The sequence below is a fragment of the Falco biarmicus genome, chromosome 2 (genome assembly GCF_023638135.1).
Source record: "Falco biarmicus isolate bFalBia1 chromosome 2, bFalBia1.pri, whole genome shotgun sequence".
NCBI lineage: Eukaryota > Metazoa > Chordata > Aves > Falconiformes > Falconidae > Falco > Falco biarmicus.
In genome coordinates this window covers 72,694,395-72,715,104 of record NC_079289.1, presented here as the reverse complement: position 1 = coordinate 72,715,104, position 20,710 = coordinate 72,694,395, and the positions used below count along the sequence as shown (strand labels likewise).

At 43.5% G+C, this 20,710-nt stretch overlaps 1 protein-coding gene across 1 annotated transcript; it reads right to left on the bottom strand.

The window, feature by feature from the left end:
• Positions 1–3,953: 3,953 nt before the first annotated feature.
• On the bottom strand, positions 3,954–19,746 carry NIPA1 (NIPA magnesium transporter 1). The gene is made up of 5 exons (XM_056328863.1): positions 19,315–19,746; positions 16,046–16,093; positions 12,053–12,143; positions 10,593–10,753; positions 3,954–9,280 (listed from the first exon to the last, which is right to left on the bottom strand). The coding sequence occupies exons 1-5, from the start codon at positions 19,472–19,474 to the stop codon at positions 8,769–8,771; spliced, it is 972 nt and encodes a 323-aa protein (XP_056184838.1). The 5' UTR covers positions 19,475–19,746; the 3' UTR covers positions 3,954–8,768.
• Between the last annotated feature and the right edge of the window lie 964 nt (positions 19,747–20,710).

The window sequence follows — 20,710 nt, the reverse complement described above, 5'->3', positions numbered from 1 at the left end:
GCCGGGCCGCGTTATTCCCGTGTCTCACCCCAGGCGCGCCCGCTAACATCCCCTTAGCCCAGTTCTTACGCTTCCGCGGAAAGAAACACACTTTCCCGCCTTAAGCAATGAGGGAAAGAGACTGTTCAGAAGGCTGGGGGCATGGCTGCGCTTATTAACCCATTAAATCCAGGTCCCGTCCTCCTGCCGCACCCTTGACAACCAAACATACTTTAATCTCACATGAAGCAGGATTGATACATATGGCTAGACTGATATTTCTCCTCAGGCAAGTATTTCTCCTCAGCTTATAGCGAAGAGTCTTTGAAACAACCATAACAAGCTTCAGACTCCAGGTTTCTCCAGAACTATTTAAACAGGCTTTCTGCAGCCGCCCTGTAACTAGGTCTGGGTAACTGGCACTGCCAAAATACCTGTGGTAGCTCTACCTGGAAGATGCAACTGCGTTTTCAAAGGGAACAAGACTGTTTTGTCATATCCCTTAGTGACAGCAAGCCCTGCTTCTCCATCATTCATACCTCAGGATTTGACGTTACCGTAGCCTGCACAAGCAGCTGCTTCACTTTTGCTAAACGTGGAAACAAAACCCGAGCAGGAGTCTTGGCTTTCCCTCACAGGATGTCCATAATAAAGCTGCTGCTCGTCGCAGCACCTGCTGTGTTCTTTCTCATTAAAAATGGTCCCTTGCCCTGTCACAAAAATAAAAATTTCTGCACCACCCAAAGCAAATGGATATATTTTAGGCCTGTGTTATTCTCTAAGGCAGCATTCCATTCCCCAATTTAAAACTCATCTGGTATTCATGACATGAACTTTGCACTTGTGAAGTAGTTTATATATACATGTGTGTGTGTTTGTGTAAAAATATTGTTTTATTATATAAAACCCACTAAGAAATATGCAGTTATTACCTACGTAATTACACAGTAGGAGGCTGGCTTTTTTGTGTTGTAGAAGATAACAAAACTGTCATGTCTTTGAAAAAGTTCAACAGCTGGTGAAAAGGGTTCCTCAAATGGATTTTTTTTAAAAAAAAATTAACAACCATACCAGCCAAACTGTACAGTATAAACAGGGTAAGTACTGATATCTAAGACAGTTCAAAGTTTAAAGAAATTAATGTGCCTGTGATCATGCCAAATGCTAGAAACAGTTAACATTACTGAGTTAAACAGCAACCATGTCTGAAGCAAGTGGATTTAGTCTTCTCCTTCCACTCTCCTCCTCCTACTCTCCCCTCTTCAAAACCACCTCTCAACCAACCTAAAACAAGAATGAAGGTAATAAACACCTGAAAATATTAACTAGACTCCTTTAAGCATTAGACTGGTATTTCAGTCACTCTGTTAAACCCTCTTCCTCATGTTTCTTCGGCTGCTAGTTCCGCTTAACATACTGTCACCTGCTCACACAAAATAACACTTTTTTTTTTCAGCGCTCTCACTTTGGCACAAATCATTAAGCCTTTACTTCAAAGCCAGGGGTTGTGCTTAGTAGTAGAAAGTACTCAAAGTACCTCTGAGTAATTTACAACAGCATGGTATTTCAGACACGTTTGCTGAGTATCTGGAAAGAACTCCAACTATCAGAATGGTGGTAACCTGCCAAAGTGTCATGGTTTAACCCCAGCCAGCAGCTCAGCCCACACAGCCGCTCAGCTCACTCCCCCGCAATGGGATGGGGCAGAGAATCGGAAGGGTAAAAGTGAGAAAACTCGTGGGTTGAGATAAAGACAGTTTAACAGGTAAAGCAAAAGCCACGCACTCAAGCAAAGCAAAGCAAGGAATTCATTCACCGCTTCCCGTTGGCAGGCAGGTGTTCAGCCATCTTCAGGAAAACCGGGCTCTGTCATATGAAATGGTTACTTGGGAAGACAAACGCCATCACCCTGAACATCCCCCCACCTTCCTCCTCCTTCCCCCAGCTTATATACTCAGCATGACGTCCCATGGTGTGGAATATCCCTTTGGCTAGTTCAGGGCAGCTGTCCTGGCTGTGTCCCCTCCCAGTTTCCCGTGCCCCTCCAGCCCCCTCACTGGCAGGGCCTGAGAAACTGAGAAGTCCTTGACTTTGCATAAACATTACTTAGCAATGACTAAAAGGATGTTATCAATATTATTCTCACAACAAATCCAAAACACAGCATTGCACCAGCTACGAGAAAGAAAATTAACTCTATCCCAGCCAAAACCAGGATGCAAACCTAACCCATTCTTGGGGGGTAACTCAGCAGCACAAGCCATCTTTGTGCTCAACGGATTCCACAAGAGAGGACAGCTAGCGCAGGTACTTTTGCAAGGCTACCGACAGGCTTTAAACATCTCAAAAGGTTTAAAAGGACAAAGAGCAAAAATGCCACCCATACAACCTCGGGAAACATTACCAGGTTAGCAGGCAGTCTCACTCGCGTGTGCATACCAACTGACCCCAGTGCAGCAATTTCCAGCTGCGCACACATCACGAAGGGGGTGAGATGAAAGCCACCACGCACCACCTGCCTGGAGCTGCTCTCTGGTACACACTCCCTGGGCAGAAAGGTGCCAGCTGGCAGTTTTGAAACTCCTACCAGGGTGGTGAATCCAGTGAGGTCTGCACCTGGCAGAAAACTGATGAGGGAATCGGGCAGCTGTAACAGGGTCTCCGGTGGCCACATCCCTGCTGCATTTCACAAAGACAGCTGAGCAGAACAAAAAGCCATGTCTGCAAGTCTACTCATACAACAGTTGCACTGTCACATACAAGGAACTTAACGAACTCCACTTAACACTTAAGCTCTTAGAACAAACCTCAGAAAAATCCACGGGGCTTTTTTTTTTTCCCCCTTTTGGGGGGGGATGTCGGTCTTTAACACTCTTCCCATACGAACTGTGTTGCTGAGAGATGTATGCTCAGGATTGGTCATGTCCCAGACTTTCAACAGTAACAGCGGTGTAAATGGCATACTTGCCTTTACCACAATGCTGCCTTGGAGGCCTAACTCCAGAGATGCACAGAAAGAGATGAGAGCACTGAATTTTCCTGCTAAAAGCATGTTCTCAAAATACGTATTTATTTAAAAATCAGAGATGCTGCATGTAGAAGGGAAAGCCTCTCTAGTTTTCTGGTCTGCCTTTGTACGTAGCATTAATATCATCAAAAATAAAATTGCAGTGGCATACCCAGTAAAGATTCCATGCCAATCTTTTCCACTGCATAAAACATTTTATGTTGGAGAGGAGCTAAGTTCCTTGTTTAAAAATTACTTTCAACTTTGACCAGCAGTAATACTGATGCATCCCCCAAAACGCAAGTACAAAGACTGAAACAGTTCTTAATCCTAAATGCTACCATTAAAAAAAAATATAACAGAACAACCCATGCCCGAAAGTCACATATTTGCCAGTACCTGAAACAAGGAGCTAGGAATTTCAGATGAAGGATTCGTTGGGCAACCACCATAATTCTTCAAGTGATTCTTTCTACAGGAAGCTCTTGTGACAGTAAATCAGACCGGTGACACAGACCTCCTTACAGCTGTTGCCACTCGATGCACACCCAGCTGTGGAGTAGTAGATCTTGAAACAAAAGCTCTAGCAAATAGCCAAGGTACAGCAATGCAGGAACAGAGCACATGAGAACCCCTACCACACAGTTTGAAGTGACTCAGGCCCCAAGAAACATTTCTGAGAGAGCAGCATTCATTTTACCGGTGAACAAACTTCAGTACAATGAAGACATTAAGACTATCCCTTACCGGTGGACACCACTAAATGACAGCTGAGCCCTTTGTGTGGCAACTGCTCTGTACCCATGAAAGAATCTGCTACTCTCTGTAAAAACAAGGCTGCTATTTTATGAAAGGGTAAAGGAAATAGTTTGGGCTTATGAATTAGGCTGTATGGCAGGTGGGTGTGTGGGAAAGACTTCACACAGCACCCCACCCCATGCGATATAGAGTCACCACAAAACAAGCATTGAGCTAGAAATAAATCATTTATTTTAAAACAATACAGGTTAATAAATAGATTAGTTATCAGAAAACTTAATAAATAGCCTTTTATAATTTACACAAGGCAAATACAACATGCCTATAACTATTATTTAAAAAGCAAAGAGTAAGCTTGACTTGTAAGCCATTAACAAATCTATATATACATTATTTGGAAGCTAATAAAATAAACCATTTTTATGTAATCTGTAGTAACTATATTGTAATAGCATTGAAGCAACCAAACGTAACACTGTATGTTTGTTGCCATCCACCTTTTCCCCACATCCCATTAGACCTATTTTTTACATTCCAGGAAAAGAATAAAAGTAAATAAATAAAAACAACAAAAGTTCCACAGTTGAAAAAGGATTTAACCTAAAAATACCCCTTTTGTGTGATATTTTCCACTCTGTAGAGCAAATGTTGGGGGCGGGGGGGGGGGGGGGGGGGCAACCCAACTCAACAATAACAATAAAACCCCCAAACTTATTTGCAGCTTTTAGAAAAGATTTCTTAATCTGTAACATTTCAACACTACTGTCTGAAATACTTGGGCACTAGCAATAATAACTGTTGACATCATTGGTGCCTAATGCAGTACACACTGTTCTGCATCACTTAAGCCCATATTCAGTAGCACCAAAGAGTTTTACAAAGACTAATCTCTGTAACGGATAAGATAACAGGTAATAGATAAACATTTGATAACATTTGATTTAACAGTAAAACTTCAGCAGTTATGCGATCTCGAGACAACCAAGGAAGATTGGTAGAATCCTTGATGTTTTATCTTTATGAAACAGAAAGGTGAGAGGGGTAGAACATGGAAATAACTGCCCATTTAAAGCACCCCATATTTATTAATCCCAAATCTTTCTTCAAATATAAACCCTCTATTTTTAAAATAAAATGGAAACCTAAGCCTCAGGTTCTAGTGTTCCAACAGATTAATCCAGTGTTTTCATTTTTCAGTGCTAGTCACTTCAGAGAAACATGTATGTTCAATATAAACCAAGATAATTAATAGGAAGCGTCACTTGCCAAACTGTGATATGACAGGTTCTTATTAATGTTAGTTGCAGCTCGCTAATAAATAGGTTCTATTTACACATACAGAGTCCTGGAAAGTCAGTACAGCAGATAATTTGTTTAGATATTTTTTCTTCTTTACATAAGTATTTAAGGTGTAACAAACTTTTTTTTTTTGGTTGTATCAAAAAGGTTTCTACTTTCCTACTGAACTTTTGAGAGATTTGTGTGTTTGACACCTAATAAAGATTGTGACTGACACATGTAAATCCTCCATACACTGAAGGGATAATGATCAAAAATCTATCTTCAAGTGAGTACCAAGTAAATATGTTTGACAAATAGAACAGAAGCCAGAAATACGGAGTGAAACGCCTTTCGTATGCATTTGAATTTAATTCAAATACATCCCACCATTGTCATGAGTCCACTTTTTGTATGTGTAGCCTCTCCCACTCCTACTTTGGAATCAGAACTGAAGTCATCTGGCTCACAGCTATCAACAGACATAATGCAAAGAGAACATGAAAAGGGCAGACCCATGAAGGACACCAAAGCTCAGGAGACAACTATGCACATTTGCTCCCTGAGATGATGGAACTCTGCTATCTTATTCAAAGTGCTTACTTGCCAGAGGGGTGAAAAAAAAAAAAAAACAACCACCAGAGGGAATGGCTAAAATTCAACTTCAACAGTGCCTCCTTTTAAATCAGAAAAGCAACGGGACTAAAAAGGTAGGACACCTAGAACGAGGAGGGCATGGGATGGAGGAGGGAAGAATCATACCAACAGTGACAACAGAAAATGGTAATATTTTTCTAAAGTTAGAAATTAACCAGATCCAGGTACAGCAGAACTGAAAAGAGCGCTGCTATATACTGAACAAAGGTAGCAAAATTAAAGGTTTCCATTTTTTAGCATTCATGATGTAAAAGGCTGCAGATATAAATGATGTGCAAGGCCACGAGAATTTTTTTCACGTTACGTGCTGGCTTTTGACATTTCTGTTTTAAACAATGAAGTTAACTAGACTTTTCCAGAAAGCTTATCACAGATGAGGAGCAGCTGGGGAGAAGCGAAGGAACCTATGCAGACATTTATCAGCTGTAAGGATGGTCAGAGGACCACAGAACATGGCTGCTACTTTATTCTTACTCTGCATAGTGAGCGCTTATCAAGTAAACGTGTGTGTGTGGTGTAGAAGACGGCAAGGTTTAGACAGGGCAGTCAAAATTATTTTGGATCTAATATTTACTACTAACTTGCATATGCACCTAACATACTAAGATAGGCACTTTCTAAATAAATAGGAGTGAATTTTAAAACAAAACAAGACGAACAAATATGGCCAAAGGAGGACTAAGATGAGACCACAATCATTTCCATTCTGATCTAAAGATTTGCACAGAAGTCTTCAGCAATTAAAGGCTAGTACCAAACCAACAGGCAACTCATGAACTCTGAATTTGAAATGACAACTTGACTGCTTCAGAAAACAGCTAATACTGTTTTAAAGAGTGGGTCACAACAGGTCTCATAACCTATGTACAATTTCAGTTTCAATCAGAAAAAAGGGAATTAATATGACAAAACGTAACTGTCTACTGAAAACCAAGATACCATCTTCCAATCAATAACGGAACAGGTTAGTTTTAACCAGCTTTCACAGTCCAATCCACCTCATCTACAATCCTCAAACTTTCTGGAAACCATACATAACATGTAAAGGAGATGGCCTTTTCTCTGTGAGGGCTGTTTCATTTCACCAAGATACCTAGCTTCTGTGCTGACCTATAACAACGTGTTTCTGGCAACTCAAGAGTCATTCAGCTGCAATTTGGAGTTATAAAACAAGCTTCCAAATAACATAGTGGGGCTCTTACTCCCTCAGAACAGTCCCTTCAGATTACTAAATCTTTAGGATTCACTGTTCACAATTATTGCTGTCATGAGAAGGGCTTATAACATTGCTTTTAAATGAAAACAGAGGCTGAGTTTTAAGGTAACATTAATTCAGGTCAACAAAAGACATCACGAGAGTGAACAGTATTACTTCGCATTAACTAACTTCTGCATTCCTGTCACCCAGACACAAAGCTACATTCACAATTTCTCGATAGTGTCATGAACTTTTTCAAATACTGTCTTGTAATCATGTTGCGGTTTTTATTTGTCTCAAGAGACCTTCTGAACTAGAGATGCTGAGTTCCACTGTACTCTTCCATTTTGTATTTAAATGGAGATAACATTCATTACTTTTCGAGCTTTCCTTACAAGTATTTGTCTCACGATGTTTTAAAAACCAAATATAAGTAGAACATGAAAATTAACTATTTCTTTCTTTGACAGATCAATATTCTCTAAATGGTTTACACCGAAGAGTTCAGAATCATTCCAATCATAGCTTAAGCTGTGCTACTTGTAAAAATATTATGGCTGAACTGTTCACAGAAGTCTGTAAATTACTGGATCTGAATGTATACCCCTGTTGGTTTTCTGAAGGTCAGCTCCCTACGCTTTTCCAGTCTTTAACCTCCTTTTCCTACATTACGAGAGGATTGGACCAGCTTTTTTGGAGCTATGAGAAAACTCGTGCTCTTCTCTCTCAAATTTAATTTTTTGTGGTCCCTGCTTATTAGCTACTTCACAAAATGGTTTCCTGTATTTAGTCACTTAACTAAAATAAGGGTATGCTGGACTGCTTTAAACAGTCCCCCTGTAGATTATTTCTTCCCTTTAGGGTGATGGGTTTTTCAGAAGCTGTCAAGGCATCTAAGGGTTTCAGTTCAGGTTTGTAAATTCTTCCAAAAACGTGTGGCTCCTTCTGGATGCTTTATATGTTTAGAATTTGAATACAGTCCAGTATTATAGACAGTGAAATTGAATTATTAAACCAGTATAGGCTATCTGAAAAAAAATACATTCACATTTATGCAGTAATTTTGGATTACAAAGGCACTGAAATAGTTCTGAGCCACCATATAGGCAATGGGTCTGTGCATCATTTCCACATCCTTCACGGTCTTCCTGTCTGCTCCCAATTAAAAACTCTCAGATGAATGCAGTATGTCTTAATGCACGTGAATTACAAAGAAAAATGCATACCTGGACACTACTATCAGCTGATAAGTAATTAGTGAAAGATTTTTAAGGGTCCACTGCTCTGTGTAAAGAATTCAATTTGAAACTCCCCGGTGTCTTCACCGCATAACAGACCAACTTGCCAAAACAGTCACTAAAAGGGACAAGTTTGCAGTCCACGGTTCAACCAACAACTGCCTCAGAATTCACAGCCTTGATGGTGAACACATTGCTATATTGAGATTAACAACTTGTCCCACTCAATTTTCCCCCCCCACTATATTTTAAGGTATATATCACTCATGAAAGGTGTCAGATTGAGTGCATTAGAAACTGATGTTCTCTGCCCACAGAAACAGTACCTCACAAGCCACAATGCAAGCTTTCACAAACAGGTCTGTCAGAATATCCCCAGATCTTTTTTACTGGATTACCTTTTACAGTAAGGAAATACATTGGTCTCTATGCTGACTCAATCAGTGGTTCCAATTAAGGTCATTTATTGTGTTGACTGGGGTACATGGACAACTGTTCCTTTGAAACTGGATGGAGCCTCCAATTCATTTCACGTAGGCCACCAAATATTCACAGGGTAACTACCAACCTGAATCATATTTGAATCAGTGACCTAGAAATGAAAGGCTCTGCATCCTTCCCTGAGCCATCCAGTTTCCCCTCAAAAATTATTTTAATCTGTCTTCATGTTAGGTTTATTTAAATCCCCAATATTGAAGTTGAATTCCTTGAAGACTTGTATAAGAACAATTCCAATAGATACTGTGGTGAAACCACAAGCCATTCCCAAGAAATCTACCACTCCTACATTACTCCATTCTCTGAAAAGGATGGCTGAAGCCAACAGGACTAGGGTGGTAAACACAACATAGTAGATGGCACCAAACACAGAGGAGTCAAAACATTCCAGTGCCTTATTGATGTATCTGAACTGAATGATAATGCTACATCCTAATACTGCCAGAAGTACCAGACATAGGTACAGAGCCCTTTGACTTGATGGGTTATTATGAAAGATGTCTTGAGCCGCCAGCCCAATGCCTTTTGTGCTGGGAACAGTGAAACTGCCCAACAGAGAACAAATACTGATGTAAACCATGATATTAGTAGGTCCATGAGCTGGAGCTATCCAGAAGATAAGCAGGAGAAGCATTAGCAGCACTATGCAGAGATAACCCACGAAAACTGGAAAACAAAAAGAAAACAAGATAATAGCAAGGTGAAAACTCTTAGCCTTCTAAAGATTTTAACAGGCAAATCATGTTGTACCAGCGAACTTCATATATACAACAGGATTAAGATTTGCTATCGAACAGAGGTCCATTCCAGATCACCGAGCTTTTAAGAGTTGTCGTGGGCACCTGCAACTGAAGATGATGTTCTGTTCTTTGGGTAAAACAGATCATCATGTAGTAAAATACACACTGTTGCAGATTTGAACTGGATTTAAGATGGCTTTTTAAATTTTATTCTCTCTTGCATCAGGACTATACTCCTTAAAGCCCCCTATGAGAGACAGCAGTGATAACACCTCATTCATAACCAGTGCAACAGAGCATGCATGGTAGGTGGATCCAGTAAAGAACTTAAACATAAAGTTAAGAACCCATTGAAGTGAGCAAGATGAGTATGGACAAACTGGAAGGCCCTATCATTTACATTATAGCATCAGTATACAGATTAGACTGATGAAAAACAATTCATGCTTTACAGTTTTAAAGAAATTAATTTCCAATTAATTTTGGTCAGATTGAAATGGTAAATTTAGATAAAGGTATTTGTTTTCTTTTCTTTGTTTGCAGATTTTTTGAATAGTTGACGTTACTAGGTTTGAGTTTCTCTCACCTAAAGCAATTAAAGGAAACAACAATAGTTGGCAGTTTAGCTCTTATGCAAGAAAAATAAAAGTGGATTTGGCACATATTAGCACTAGTATGTGTCCTCCAGCAACTAGTGGGGCTTCACATTCTCTGTGAGAAAGAACAGGCATTTCAGCATATGTCTCGACAGTCTATTTCTACACACCTTTATTGTGCAAAGAAGTCTGCTTGGAACATAACTGGTATCTAGCATAAACTTTTAATAAAAAAAAATAATGCAGAATTAAAGAACAAAAGACAATCAGCATTTTTGTTTTGCATAAGATAGCTTAAATTGAGATCCTAGAACTGTACCCTTCATCTCTAAGTAGCAAGATACACTTTTTCATCATTTTAGAAAGTTCAAGTTCAAATGGCCATTGTTCTGAGCTTGCTGCACAGGATAATGCTTTCAAAAGTACCCACATTTTCCTTTCTGTGCACATGTATCCCAGCGATGTTCCAAGTACAGCAAGGCATCATTTTCCTGCACAAAAGCTGTACTGGTCTGTCTCTGTCAGGTCATGGTTTCTTCACAAGTCAATTTTCCTGACTGGTAGAAGTGGTAAGCCCCTTCATCTCAAGTGCTCTTGATTAAACTCACAAAATCATTATGAGTTAATAAAAGAACAAAGTACCTGGATTTGTAAGCTTCTCTTCAAGCTCAGCCTGAGTTGTTACACTCTCGGACTTTGGGGAATGGATGATGAGAACAACAGACCCAGCGCAGCTCAGCAAACATCCCAGCTTGCCAAGAATGTTCAGTTTCTCTTTCAGTAAGTAAGAAGCTAAAATGGACCTTTCACAAAGAGGAAGAAAATTAAAAGTTTGACTACATTCTGTTAATAATGCTCCAACAGTGATGCACCACATGAATTTCCCTCTTAAAGGGATAGTATCAAATGTTGATGGATCTTGACCAAATGTTGGTGGATCCTCAAAATGCATTTCCGAGTTATTTTAAGAAAGATTTATGTAGTCGCAGTCCTACTCAATCCTTGATGCCTCCTGTCAGGAAAAACAACAACAACCCCGCCCAAAACACAACAAAAAGCCCAGGCACAACACCCCAAAGAACACCAGCACATCACCTCCTCCAAAAAGAACTCAACCCCCCAAACCAGGCATCTGACACCCGAGACAGATATCTACCCATTAACAATTTGGTAAGCTGTCATGAAGCCCCATTTTACAGGTGCTGAGCAGTCATGAGATAAAAGTGACCTTTGGTTACAAAGAACACAGGACTCTGCTTAGACACCCAGCTGACCAAAATACACAAAATTATGTGGCTTAGGACAAAATAGTGGGTGGTAAGTAGAGCACCATCAATATGCTGCTTAGTGTATGAAACTAAAGACAGCACGAAGCCCATAGAAAGCAATCTACACTCTGAAACAGATGACCAGTGCAGTCAGATGCACAGTTCAGCAGCCAACAGCAGCCAACAGAAAAATCTCGAGGCAGCGCACAGCTTTGTTTCTGAAGAATTGTACTTCTACACTGCAGTAGTTTCACAGCTGTAAGTCTAGCTATTCACAAAACGTTTAGTTGCATAATTAAACTCCTTTTAAGGAACACTCACTGCATTTTTTGTTCCCCCCACCGACCCCATGAATATAACACTCAAGAAGCTGGGGGCATGCATATGCAAGGGACTCCCTTGCTTCAGGAAAGAGGCCAAATCCAATTAAATGGGAATCAGCATCAATAATCACGTGGGCTGTGGAAAGCAGGGGAGAGAAAGAACGTGAGACAAAAGGAAAGATCTACATAGTAAGGGAACTGCGAGTAAGAGAATAGGCAGAAGAGTCCAGAATAACCACAGTGAAGAGAAAAAAAAAAAGTTTATCTGTTCCAGATCATAGTGTTAGTTAAACCAGAAGATACTCAGGAACACCTTCTTCACTATTGCCTCCCCCAGCTTCCCATCCCACCGCTTTGCTGGGGTAAATAGGAAAATAGGACATTGTAACACATCATTAACAGCTGTAAGCCTGTTATCTTCTCAGTGGACCTCCAGTGATCACTGAATCTATCTGACATTTTATTAAATAGTAACAACATTCAGATAAGAACAAGAAAAGCAAACTCTTACCCAAATGGAACGCCAAGAGCTCCCAAGGGCGTCACTAGCACAGTTGGGACTGCAGTGTAGGCCAAGAAATTCCCTATTTGACCCAGGGCCACTGCCAAGAGAACCAGAAATAAGCCTTTAAATCCCTTTGTAAAAAGCAGCAATGAAAATTTACCCAATACTGTTTGGGAAAGACTGACCTAACTAGAAAACAGATGTTACAGATTTGCTTAGCTCTGTTAATTTTGCACTTAAACAAAATGACTGGAATTTTTCTATATTTTAAAATTATTTTTAAATATAAGATTTATATTTGCCACACAAGAAGATCCAAGAGAGCACAGTAAATCTCATTTAACTTATAAATAAGACTATGACTTAGAAACACTCATGGATTGCACTCACATATTTACATAAGGAAGGCTAAAAGTACAAATAACCCATGATTTCATCTTTACAATGTGCATACATGTAACTTGGTTACAGTTCCTAACAGCAGCGTTACCTTGGGGGCGGGGGGGGTGTGTGAGCACATGGCAGAAATAAGGACAGTGCTGAGGAAAGGCGTCTACTAATGAAATACTAAGCACATGCGTGAGGGCTTTTTAACACACAGTAGGCCACATTAAATTTTCACACCACTATATAACATCAAAAGTCATTCTGAACCACGGTAAAAAGAAGAGATCCCTGACAATTCATAGTAACAGCCTCACAGTCATATTCTTTTCTTTCCCCCAATAAAAGCAAATTCCAAGAGGTACCACACTATTGCACACCACAGCTTTGATAAACAGTTCGTGTGTTCAAGTTTTCAGTTAAAGAAGAAAAGATGGATGATTTTGCAAGTGCTGGCAAGTTCATAACAGGGCAATGCGATGCTTGCATAGTTACAGGGTCTGTGGTAACTGGCAAGAACCTTGAGACTGAACACGAACTACATACAGCTCAAATTTCCAGCTGATGTTAAAAGCCATTATCTGTATTTCAAAACATTTCAAGAATCCAAGCTGTCTTTATGCTCAGGCTGTCATTGCCCTTGACTATCAAATATCATTAGCATCATCCTGTTCTTTACGCCTGCAAAGCACTGTGCAAACATTAATTAATTTACCAAATTAGCTCACATTAGCAGTAGAGCTGAAGACCTGTGTAACCTACAGGAAACATGAAGGGGACAAACAAACTTACAAAACTGCAGAGTATGGCAAAATTATACTAATTCAATTCACTGAGGCTTTCCCTACGTGCAGGAGTGAGCCAGAGAAGTTAATGAGCAGCATTTCTGGAGCACAAGAATTGGTGATGGTCTTCCTGCCCCAGGAACAGAGTAAATCAGCTATCAGGCTCAGGCTTGTTTTCCGTAGATATATGTGGCAGCTTTGGCATTATCTTCAAGGCATCTGAAGGCACTGGGGCAGATCTTGCACAGAGGACAGGTCACTGCTGGCACACTGTGTTTCTGCAGGTTACAATACATTTCTAATTGACTGACAGAAGGTTGCTTTTTTTGGAGGTCAGGCACTTTAGCTTTCTGTTGGAAGAGTCCTAACAGATGGTACCAACACCAACCCATAAATTAGGTCTCTGAAGCTTCAGTCAAACTGCACATATTGTAAGGCAACTGAACTTACCAGAGGTTTTCAGTATCACCATGGAGTAATAGTAAGTCTCTTACTACCACAAATGACAGACCAGGACTGAATTAAGACCGATTAAAAAAAGAATCTCAGTAATTGTTACCATCTAGCTGATGTTGAGGACTTTTGCTGCACACCTATCCAGTCCTCTCTGGACAGAAATTCCTCTCTAGATACCTCAGTGCTCTAAGTCAAGACTCTGCTTCAGTTCCTGAAGGCATACCAAGCTGTAAATTTGCTAAAGGAATACCAATATCCCCAAAGTTATTGCAACACAAAACTTCACGCACACTGGTATGTCTACATTAGCAAGGAGACCAGCAGTAGACCTGTACAGCAAAGACGTCTGCTCTATGAATGTCAGGGGTTTTATTTCAGACTAACTTCAGCCTGCTCCCATGGACTGAAAGTCTGTTTGCAGCTGGTGTGCATTAGGCATGTTCCTAGAGTGCATCTTCCAGCCTAGTTTCATCTTAGAAGTCCAGTTCAGGAGCTACAAGACTGCTCAACAATGTAACAAAATCCCAGTCTGTGGAGACAAACAGGAGATGCACTTCACAAGTGTATTTCCCCACCTGCAATAAAGCACTAACATAGATGTATCCACTATAAAAGCCAGCCGCATCTACACTGCTGTCAAAACCTGCACTGAAACTAATTAATTAGCCAATTAATTAGTTTAATGCTCGTTGAAATACCTGTACACATGCTGCAATCACTCTTTTGACTACAGTGTAAGAAAAAGTCCCTCAGCAGAATCTGTAGCCCTTCCTTTGAAGTCTTCAGTAATCCAGTGGATCATCCCAAGGCCCCAGAATGGTTAGGCAGTGTTATGCTGAGTCAGCATGCCAACACAGAACTGCTTGTTCACCATCTGAACAAATATCGTGAAAATAAGTTGATAGAGTTTATGTGGGTTTTGTTAGTCATCCAAACTCCAAATGCCCTGCTGGAGAGAATTATGTCAGCTGTTACAATCTCACCCAGATAACTGGGGAAATCGCTAATTCCGCAAACATCGCCTTTCTCTGCATCCCACAGGTGCCTACCTGGCCCTTGCTATCGCTGTTTGTGACATTGTTGCAGCTCTGAATCTATAATATCTCCAAGCAATTCTTCCCTTGTTCCTCTGTAAACTTGCTGAGACTTTGTTTTTGAAATATCTGCACCTAGCTACTGGACAAAAGCCAACTGATATCATTCCCTTCGGCTGTTCTGCCTTCATTCAATTTGGTCAGCTCTTTTAAGCATGAAATAGTTTTCTCTGATTCACCAAGATAAACTCCTGTAATTATAACCTCTCTGATTTTAACTCCTTCTGCTTGGAGGTCCAAGATGGGAGCCTCACGAGTGATAAATGACAGCGATTAACGCACAGATTTATTGCTACTTAGGCAGTATTGATCCCAGCAGAGGAGGAAGCTGACACAGAACTACCTAAACGCAGGTTAAATTAGCTGAGGACTTTCCTCTGAAGTCTGTTGGCTCCTACACTTGCTGTGAACTTTATCCTTCAATAGATCTACCAGTTTTCTTTCCTTTTGCATAGCTTGAGGACAACAAAATCAGAAAGTTACCTTGCTGTCAAGAAACAAGGGGCACAACTAGACTCACGTACCTCTCAAACAGCATCAGGATGTTTCAAAATAATTCGCAAGAGGCTAGATTAGGTTTTCAAGGTGGGCTGTGGAGTATGATTTTAAGCTCATGAGTTAACTAGGGCTGAACTGCAAGAGGAGAAAGCCAGCTGCTCCCCATGCTCTGGATTCACATCAGAGAGGGAATTTAGTGTGAGCTGAGTTTACAAAGATACTAAGAGTAAAATTACACTGATCCCATATCAGCACCACACCAGGCTTCATATTAATCTTGTAGATTAAAAGCAAAACTGAAACTGTATCTGTCAGATGAGAAATCAAAAAGATTTTTTTTTTTGATTGAGGCTGGCTAAGTGCTTTCTGATCTAAAAAATAACATGTGCTCAACAAGCCCTTTTGGGCAGAGTGACAATTTCTTATTCAGCTTTGAGTTTTATTAAAAACTGAGCAGACCAGTGCAATCCAGAGACACAAACAGCGCAGGAACCCAGAGTCAGAGCAGCATGTGGCTTCCAGAGGCTGCAAGTACCAGATGGTTTGGAAATGCAGAAAGATGTCCGACTCAGGTTTGTCCCAGCTCTTTGCCTTCTCAAACACTATCAGACACAGTAGCCAGAGTAAGAGTTTACTAAAGGTGGGGTATTTCTGAGGGATGAGAATTTTGTGACAAGCGAGCATGAGATTCAAGATGAGAACCTCAATTTCCCGATGTCTCATTTCACCATCTAAGTGCAATTTCTCCCTTCAATAAAAATCAAACCTTTTAAGATACTTACTTGCAATAGTGCCAGACCACCATACTATATCTGTTAAGTACGAAGTACCTGGAAGAGGAAGTATAGGAAGACATATTAGAAAAATATAAAATTGCAATATTGGAACTACAAACCAGAACAATTTCAACAGTCTCAACTATTGAGAACCTTCATCTTAACCCTGTTCTTCAAGGCAATGGAGTGAGAGGAAAAAAGAGAGGATGCTCAGATTTGGCCTAAGTGTCCAAGTTAGATCTTAAGGCAACTTATTAGTCAGAAGTTCTGATTTCCAATTTGAAGTACCTATGTGATGCTAATGCAGTATTACATAGAAGAGCATCCAAAATGCCACCAAATGCACTTGAGGATGACATCTAACATTTAAACATACAGATTAGAACCACTGCTAGAAGAATGGGAAACCTATGGAAACAAAACATGATTTGCACCAATTAGGTTGCTAATATCACCTCAGTGAAACTGTAGCAGAGAAATTGTTTTGGCATGCAGTTTTGGCAGTACCACAGTGTGAAGCGATCCTCCTGTATTTGAGCACTGGAAAGTGCTACGACTGAAACTTCTGAATTCCTGACGTACTGCCCTGTTTCAAAGAGAGGAGTGAAAACTCTGGATTGTCCTTTAGTGCCTCCCAAGCTCCAGGATGATTATTTTCACTGTAGGTTATAGGCTCTTGCCATGAGATGCACCAAGGGAACCTGTGCACCATGTTTTATAAGTCCTGCTTCTGTCGAACATCAAGGCTAATGACTGCTTACCAACCTAAAGCCCAGCCTTCACCAAGCATGACCTTGGCATCATGTTCTGCTCTTATGTTCTGCTCCTCTTTCTAGCAATTCAGCTATGCATTTATTTGGAAAGATGCTCTCTCAACAGCTGCTGAAGCTATATGCAGTACTGTACCTATGCTGAAATCCCAAATGAAAGAAAACCACAATAATCTATAAGTCTGGAGATGTATAAAATATTAAGCACTTGGAAATCACACTATATAATTGAAATGAGATAGAAAATGACTAATGAAAATGGCCAGCTTTAGAGTGGGTGCAATCATTTTTTAGACTTTTGTTATTGCATATAAAACAAAACCACTGTTGGGGGCACAAATTACAGAAAATATTGACTCAAGAAAGACAACTTTGCAAAATATTTGTCATCCGTGGCTGTTTCTGTCGAAGCAAGGATTACTAATTGCATTGATACTATATTATTGATTCAAGAGAGAAGACAAAAAAGACTCCATGTACCTCCTTGTTAATTATACAACACCTACTGAAACCAATGGAAAAAAAGACATCATCTGACACTATCTCGGGCTCACAGCTCCGACTGCTAGATTCAAGACAGAACCGTGCTGGTTCACACCATTAAACAGAGAGAAGCCTAGGGTATTTCCCTGGATGTCTGCACACTGAGCACGGCAATAGGAAATACTACAAATTGCTCGGCAAGACATGCAAATAAACACCAGCGATATCTTCAAAACAGGATGTTTTACAGCTGCCAGAGCAGGCACACGGCCTTCACCCACTTAACCCACTGCTCCACTGAAAACTCTTCAGGAGTAATTAGACTCCGCTAAACTGCAAACCAGAAACTTCCTCCAACTGCCCTGCGATGGAAAGTCATTCCTTTCTCTCACATTCCCTCATTGTTTCCCTTACAAAAAAAAAAAAAAAAAAGGTTTGTATTTATGATGCAAACACGATCTCTCTGAGGACCATAAAAGTGTATTACAGCCATCTTGGAGGGAAAGGGAGACTGTGCTGGCAAAACAGTTAATTGTCTGAGGCCCTTAACCGTAAGGTTATTGCAGAGAAGGCAAAAAAAGCTCATTAGATCAGGCTGCCTGCTAGTAGCAACATAGTTGCAAGCTTGTTCTGCTCCAGCGCATCCACCCTGAACACGCCAGATGCAGCACCCACTGGAAACACACTGCTGCCTAACACTAACCATCTCAAAGACATGTGCGTGTGTACATATATATATATAAATATATTCATTTTTTTCCTTTACATACACACACACATAGAGAGAGAAAATACCTAGCACGTCTTGGTCACTAAAAAGGATTTGTTTGTAAGAAAGAGTTCCCAGAACCTATGGACATGTGCTCATACACAGACACCATCACCTACAGAACAGCTACTGACCACAGATACGCAATTCAGAGGCCTCACGCAACCTGTGAGGCCTCACACAACCTGTGTTTACAACTTTCCCCTCATGTAACAGCGCAGTTTTAAGAACAACCAAATATATTGCATTTTCCTATATTCAAAGCATCAAGACACAACTAGCAAATGCTATTCAGAGGCAACAGGCTTTGAGGAGCGCCGATTTCAGAATAAAATACAGAAGATCTTCATACTCTGTGAATTTACAGCTTTGTTTTGGCTAAACTGCCCAGATTGCACAGTCAGTTCCTGACCGTTAATCTCAGGAAACAACCATGAGGTACGGGATTTCAATCTCAAAAATGAAAGACATGGTTTCACGTTGCTGGTGTGCTTCCCATCCCCACAAAAAGGAAACCACCACGTGACTGATGGAACTTATCGCCCGTGTCCGTGGAAGAGCCAGAATAAACAGGCGACGAGGCGTGCTGGCGCAGTTGGTGGCGAGAAACTACGGGAGCCAAAGCGAGGGGTTGCAAAGTCCCGCAAGCCCATGGCAGCGCCGCAGGAGCGACACGCGTGTGCACACACAGCGGCCCGGCCCCGGCCGCACCGGGAGCTGTTGCTGACGGCCGCGGTAACGGGCTCGCCACCTGCCGCCCCGCGCCCGTTCCTCACACCGCTGCCGCCCCCTCCAGCCGGCGGCCTGCCGTGCCGAACGCGCTTAGGGTGATGCACCACGGCCGGCTCGCCCAGCCCTGCCGCCCGGAAGGTGCCCCCCCCTCCAGGCGACACCGCCTCCCCCCCGGCAGAGGGTCTGCCCCGACCCAGGGAGCCTGTCCCGCGGAGGCCTCGCTTGCCCTCCGCGGGCCGGGCCCGGCGGCTGCCCCCGGCTCTCTCCCGCCGGCCCGGGCCGGAGCCGCCGCAGCGCGGAGCCGCCGCGGTCCTTCCGCGGGGGCTGCGCAGGGGCGAGCGGAGGGAGCGTCCCCGGGGCGGGCGGGCGGCTCCCGGGCGGGGGGACCCGTCCCGCGCGGTGCCGGCGGCGATTCTCCGGAGACCGGGGAGAGGCGGCGGTGCGGAGGGAGCGGGAGGCTGGGAAGCCCGGGGGAGGAGGGGGCGCTCCCGCCCGCCGCCACCGCAGCGCCGGGCCCCTACCTCGCCCGCGGGCCCGCACGATCCCTTTCTTCTGCAGGACGAAGGTGGAGCCGTTCACCAGGCTGGAGACCACGGCCACGCTCAAGCCCAGCGACACGGCGGCGGGGCCGGGGCTCTGCGCTGCCCCCTCGCCCGCTGCCGCACCGACCGCCATCCGCATCGCCCCGCCGAGAGCTGCTGGCACGGCGGCTGCCCGGGCCCAGCGCACCCGGCAGCGGCTCCTGCGCCGGGACCCGCCCTGCGCTGCGCTGCGCTGCGCCGCGCCGAGCTGAGCTGCGCGACCCGCCCCGCCGGGGGCGGCTCCGGGCGGGCACCGGCGGCAGCCGCGGCTGCTGGCGCCCGTCCCGCGCGGGGACGGCAGCAGGATGACGTCATAGCAATGGCATTTCTCCCCCCTCAACCGCCGCTCTGACGTCACGGCTCCGTGGCGCCCTTCTCCGCACTGGCACCGCGGGGGGCGAGGCGGCACGGGGCGGAGCGCTGCCGTGCCGGCCCCGGTGCTGCTGCTGGCGGCCCGCAGCGGCTTTTGGGGCGCGGGTGCGGCTCCCTGGCGGGGGGATGCGGGGCAGGAGCTGCGGCCCCGCGGGAGCGAGCTGCGGCCGTCCGTGGGCCGGGGGGGTGCGGGGGGTGCGAGCAGATGCGCGGAGGGACGCGGGCTGCAGGAGCGCTGCCGGGCCGGGGCGCCTCTGCCTTTCCCCTGGGGCTTTAAAAATCGGTGCCGGCTCCCCGGGCCAGCCGAGCGCACGGCGCCTTGTGGCAGCTGGGCTGGAGCGAGCCGAAGGCCACCTGCAGCCCCCGCCCGTGACCCAGAGCTGTGGCTCGATCCGCCCGGCCACCGACGGGGTCAGTGTGCGGGACAGGGCTGGGGACACAGCGAGGGAGCGTGTGGCTACGGACCGGGCAAGCTTGGCTGCTGCCGGGGGTCGTGCACGCTGCCTGAAAGCGGTGGGATCCATAATCACTCCGGTTTTGTCGGGCAGTAAATCCCAGAATCTACATTTATTTCCAGGGAAAAGTTCACTCTCTCCTAATGGCACAGGGTGAGGCTGGCTGCTCAAAATGAGTCATCCCCCAGCCTCTCCCAGCCATCATTCAGCAACTTCCAGGTTCTGGGAGAGCACAACAGAAATTGTCCTGCCACCCCGGAGAACGGCTGGAGGTCCCTCTGGTAGCAACACCCCTGGGCCATCATGGGGCCACTGGTCTCTCTTTGAGAGAATTTAGTCTCTCAAAGCATGAAGTGCTGAGCTGAAAGCAATCTTCCTTGCTAGGCAGAAGTATTTTGTAGCATGTACTTCATTGCAGTTCTTATCATTCCCAGATAAGTGTTGAAATAAATCAATCGATAAATGGATTACTGTGGCAATATCCACTGAAGGAAAGGGGATATGGTATC

Coding starts and splice junctions, on each gene's coding strand:
- NIPA1 (XM_056328863.1), bottom strand. CDS start 19,474: ATGCGGATGGCGGTCGGTGCGGCAGCGGGCGAGGGGGCAGCGCAGAGC. Junction 12,144..16,045: donor GTGGTCTGGCACTATTGCAA/GTAAGTATCTTA, acceptor TTCTCTTGGCAG/TGGCCCTGGGTCAAATAGGG. Junction 9,281..10,592: donor AGAGAAGCTTACAAATCCAG/GTACTTTGTTCT, acceptor TTTGTTTTCCAG/TTTTCGTGGGTTATCTCTGC.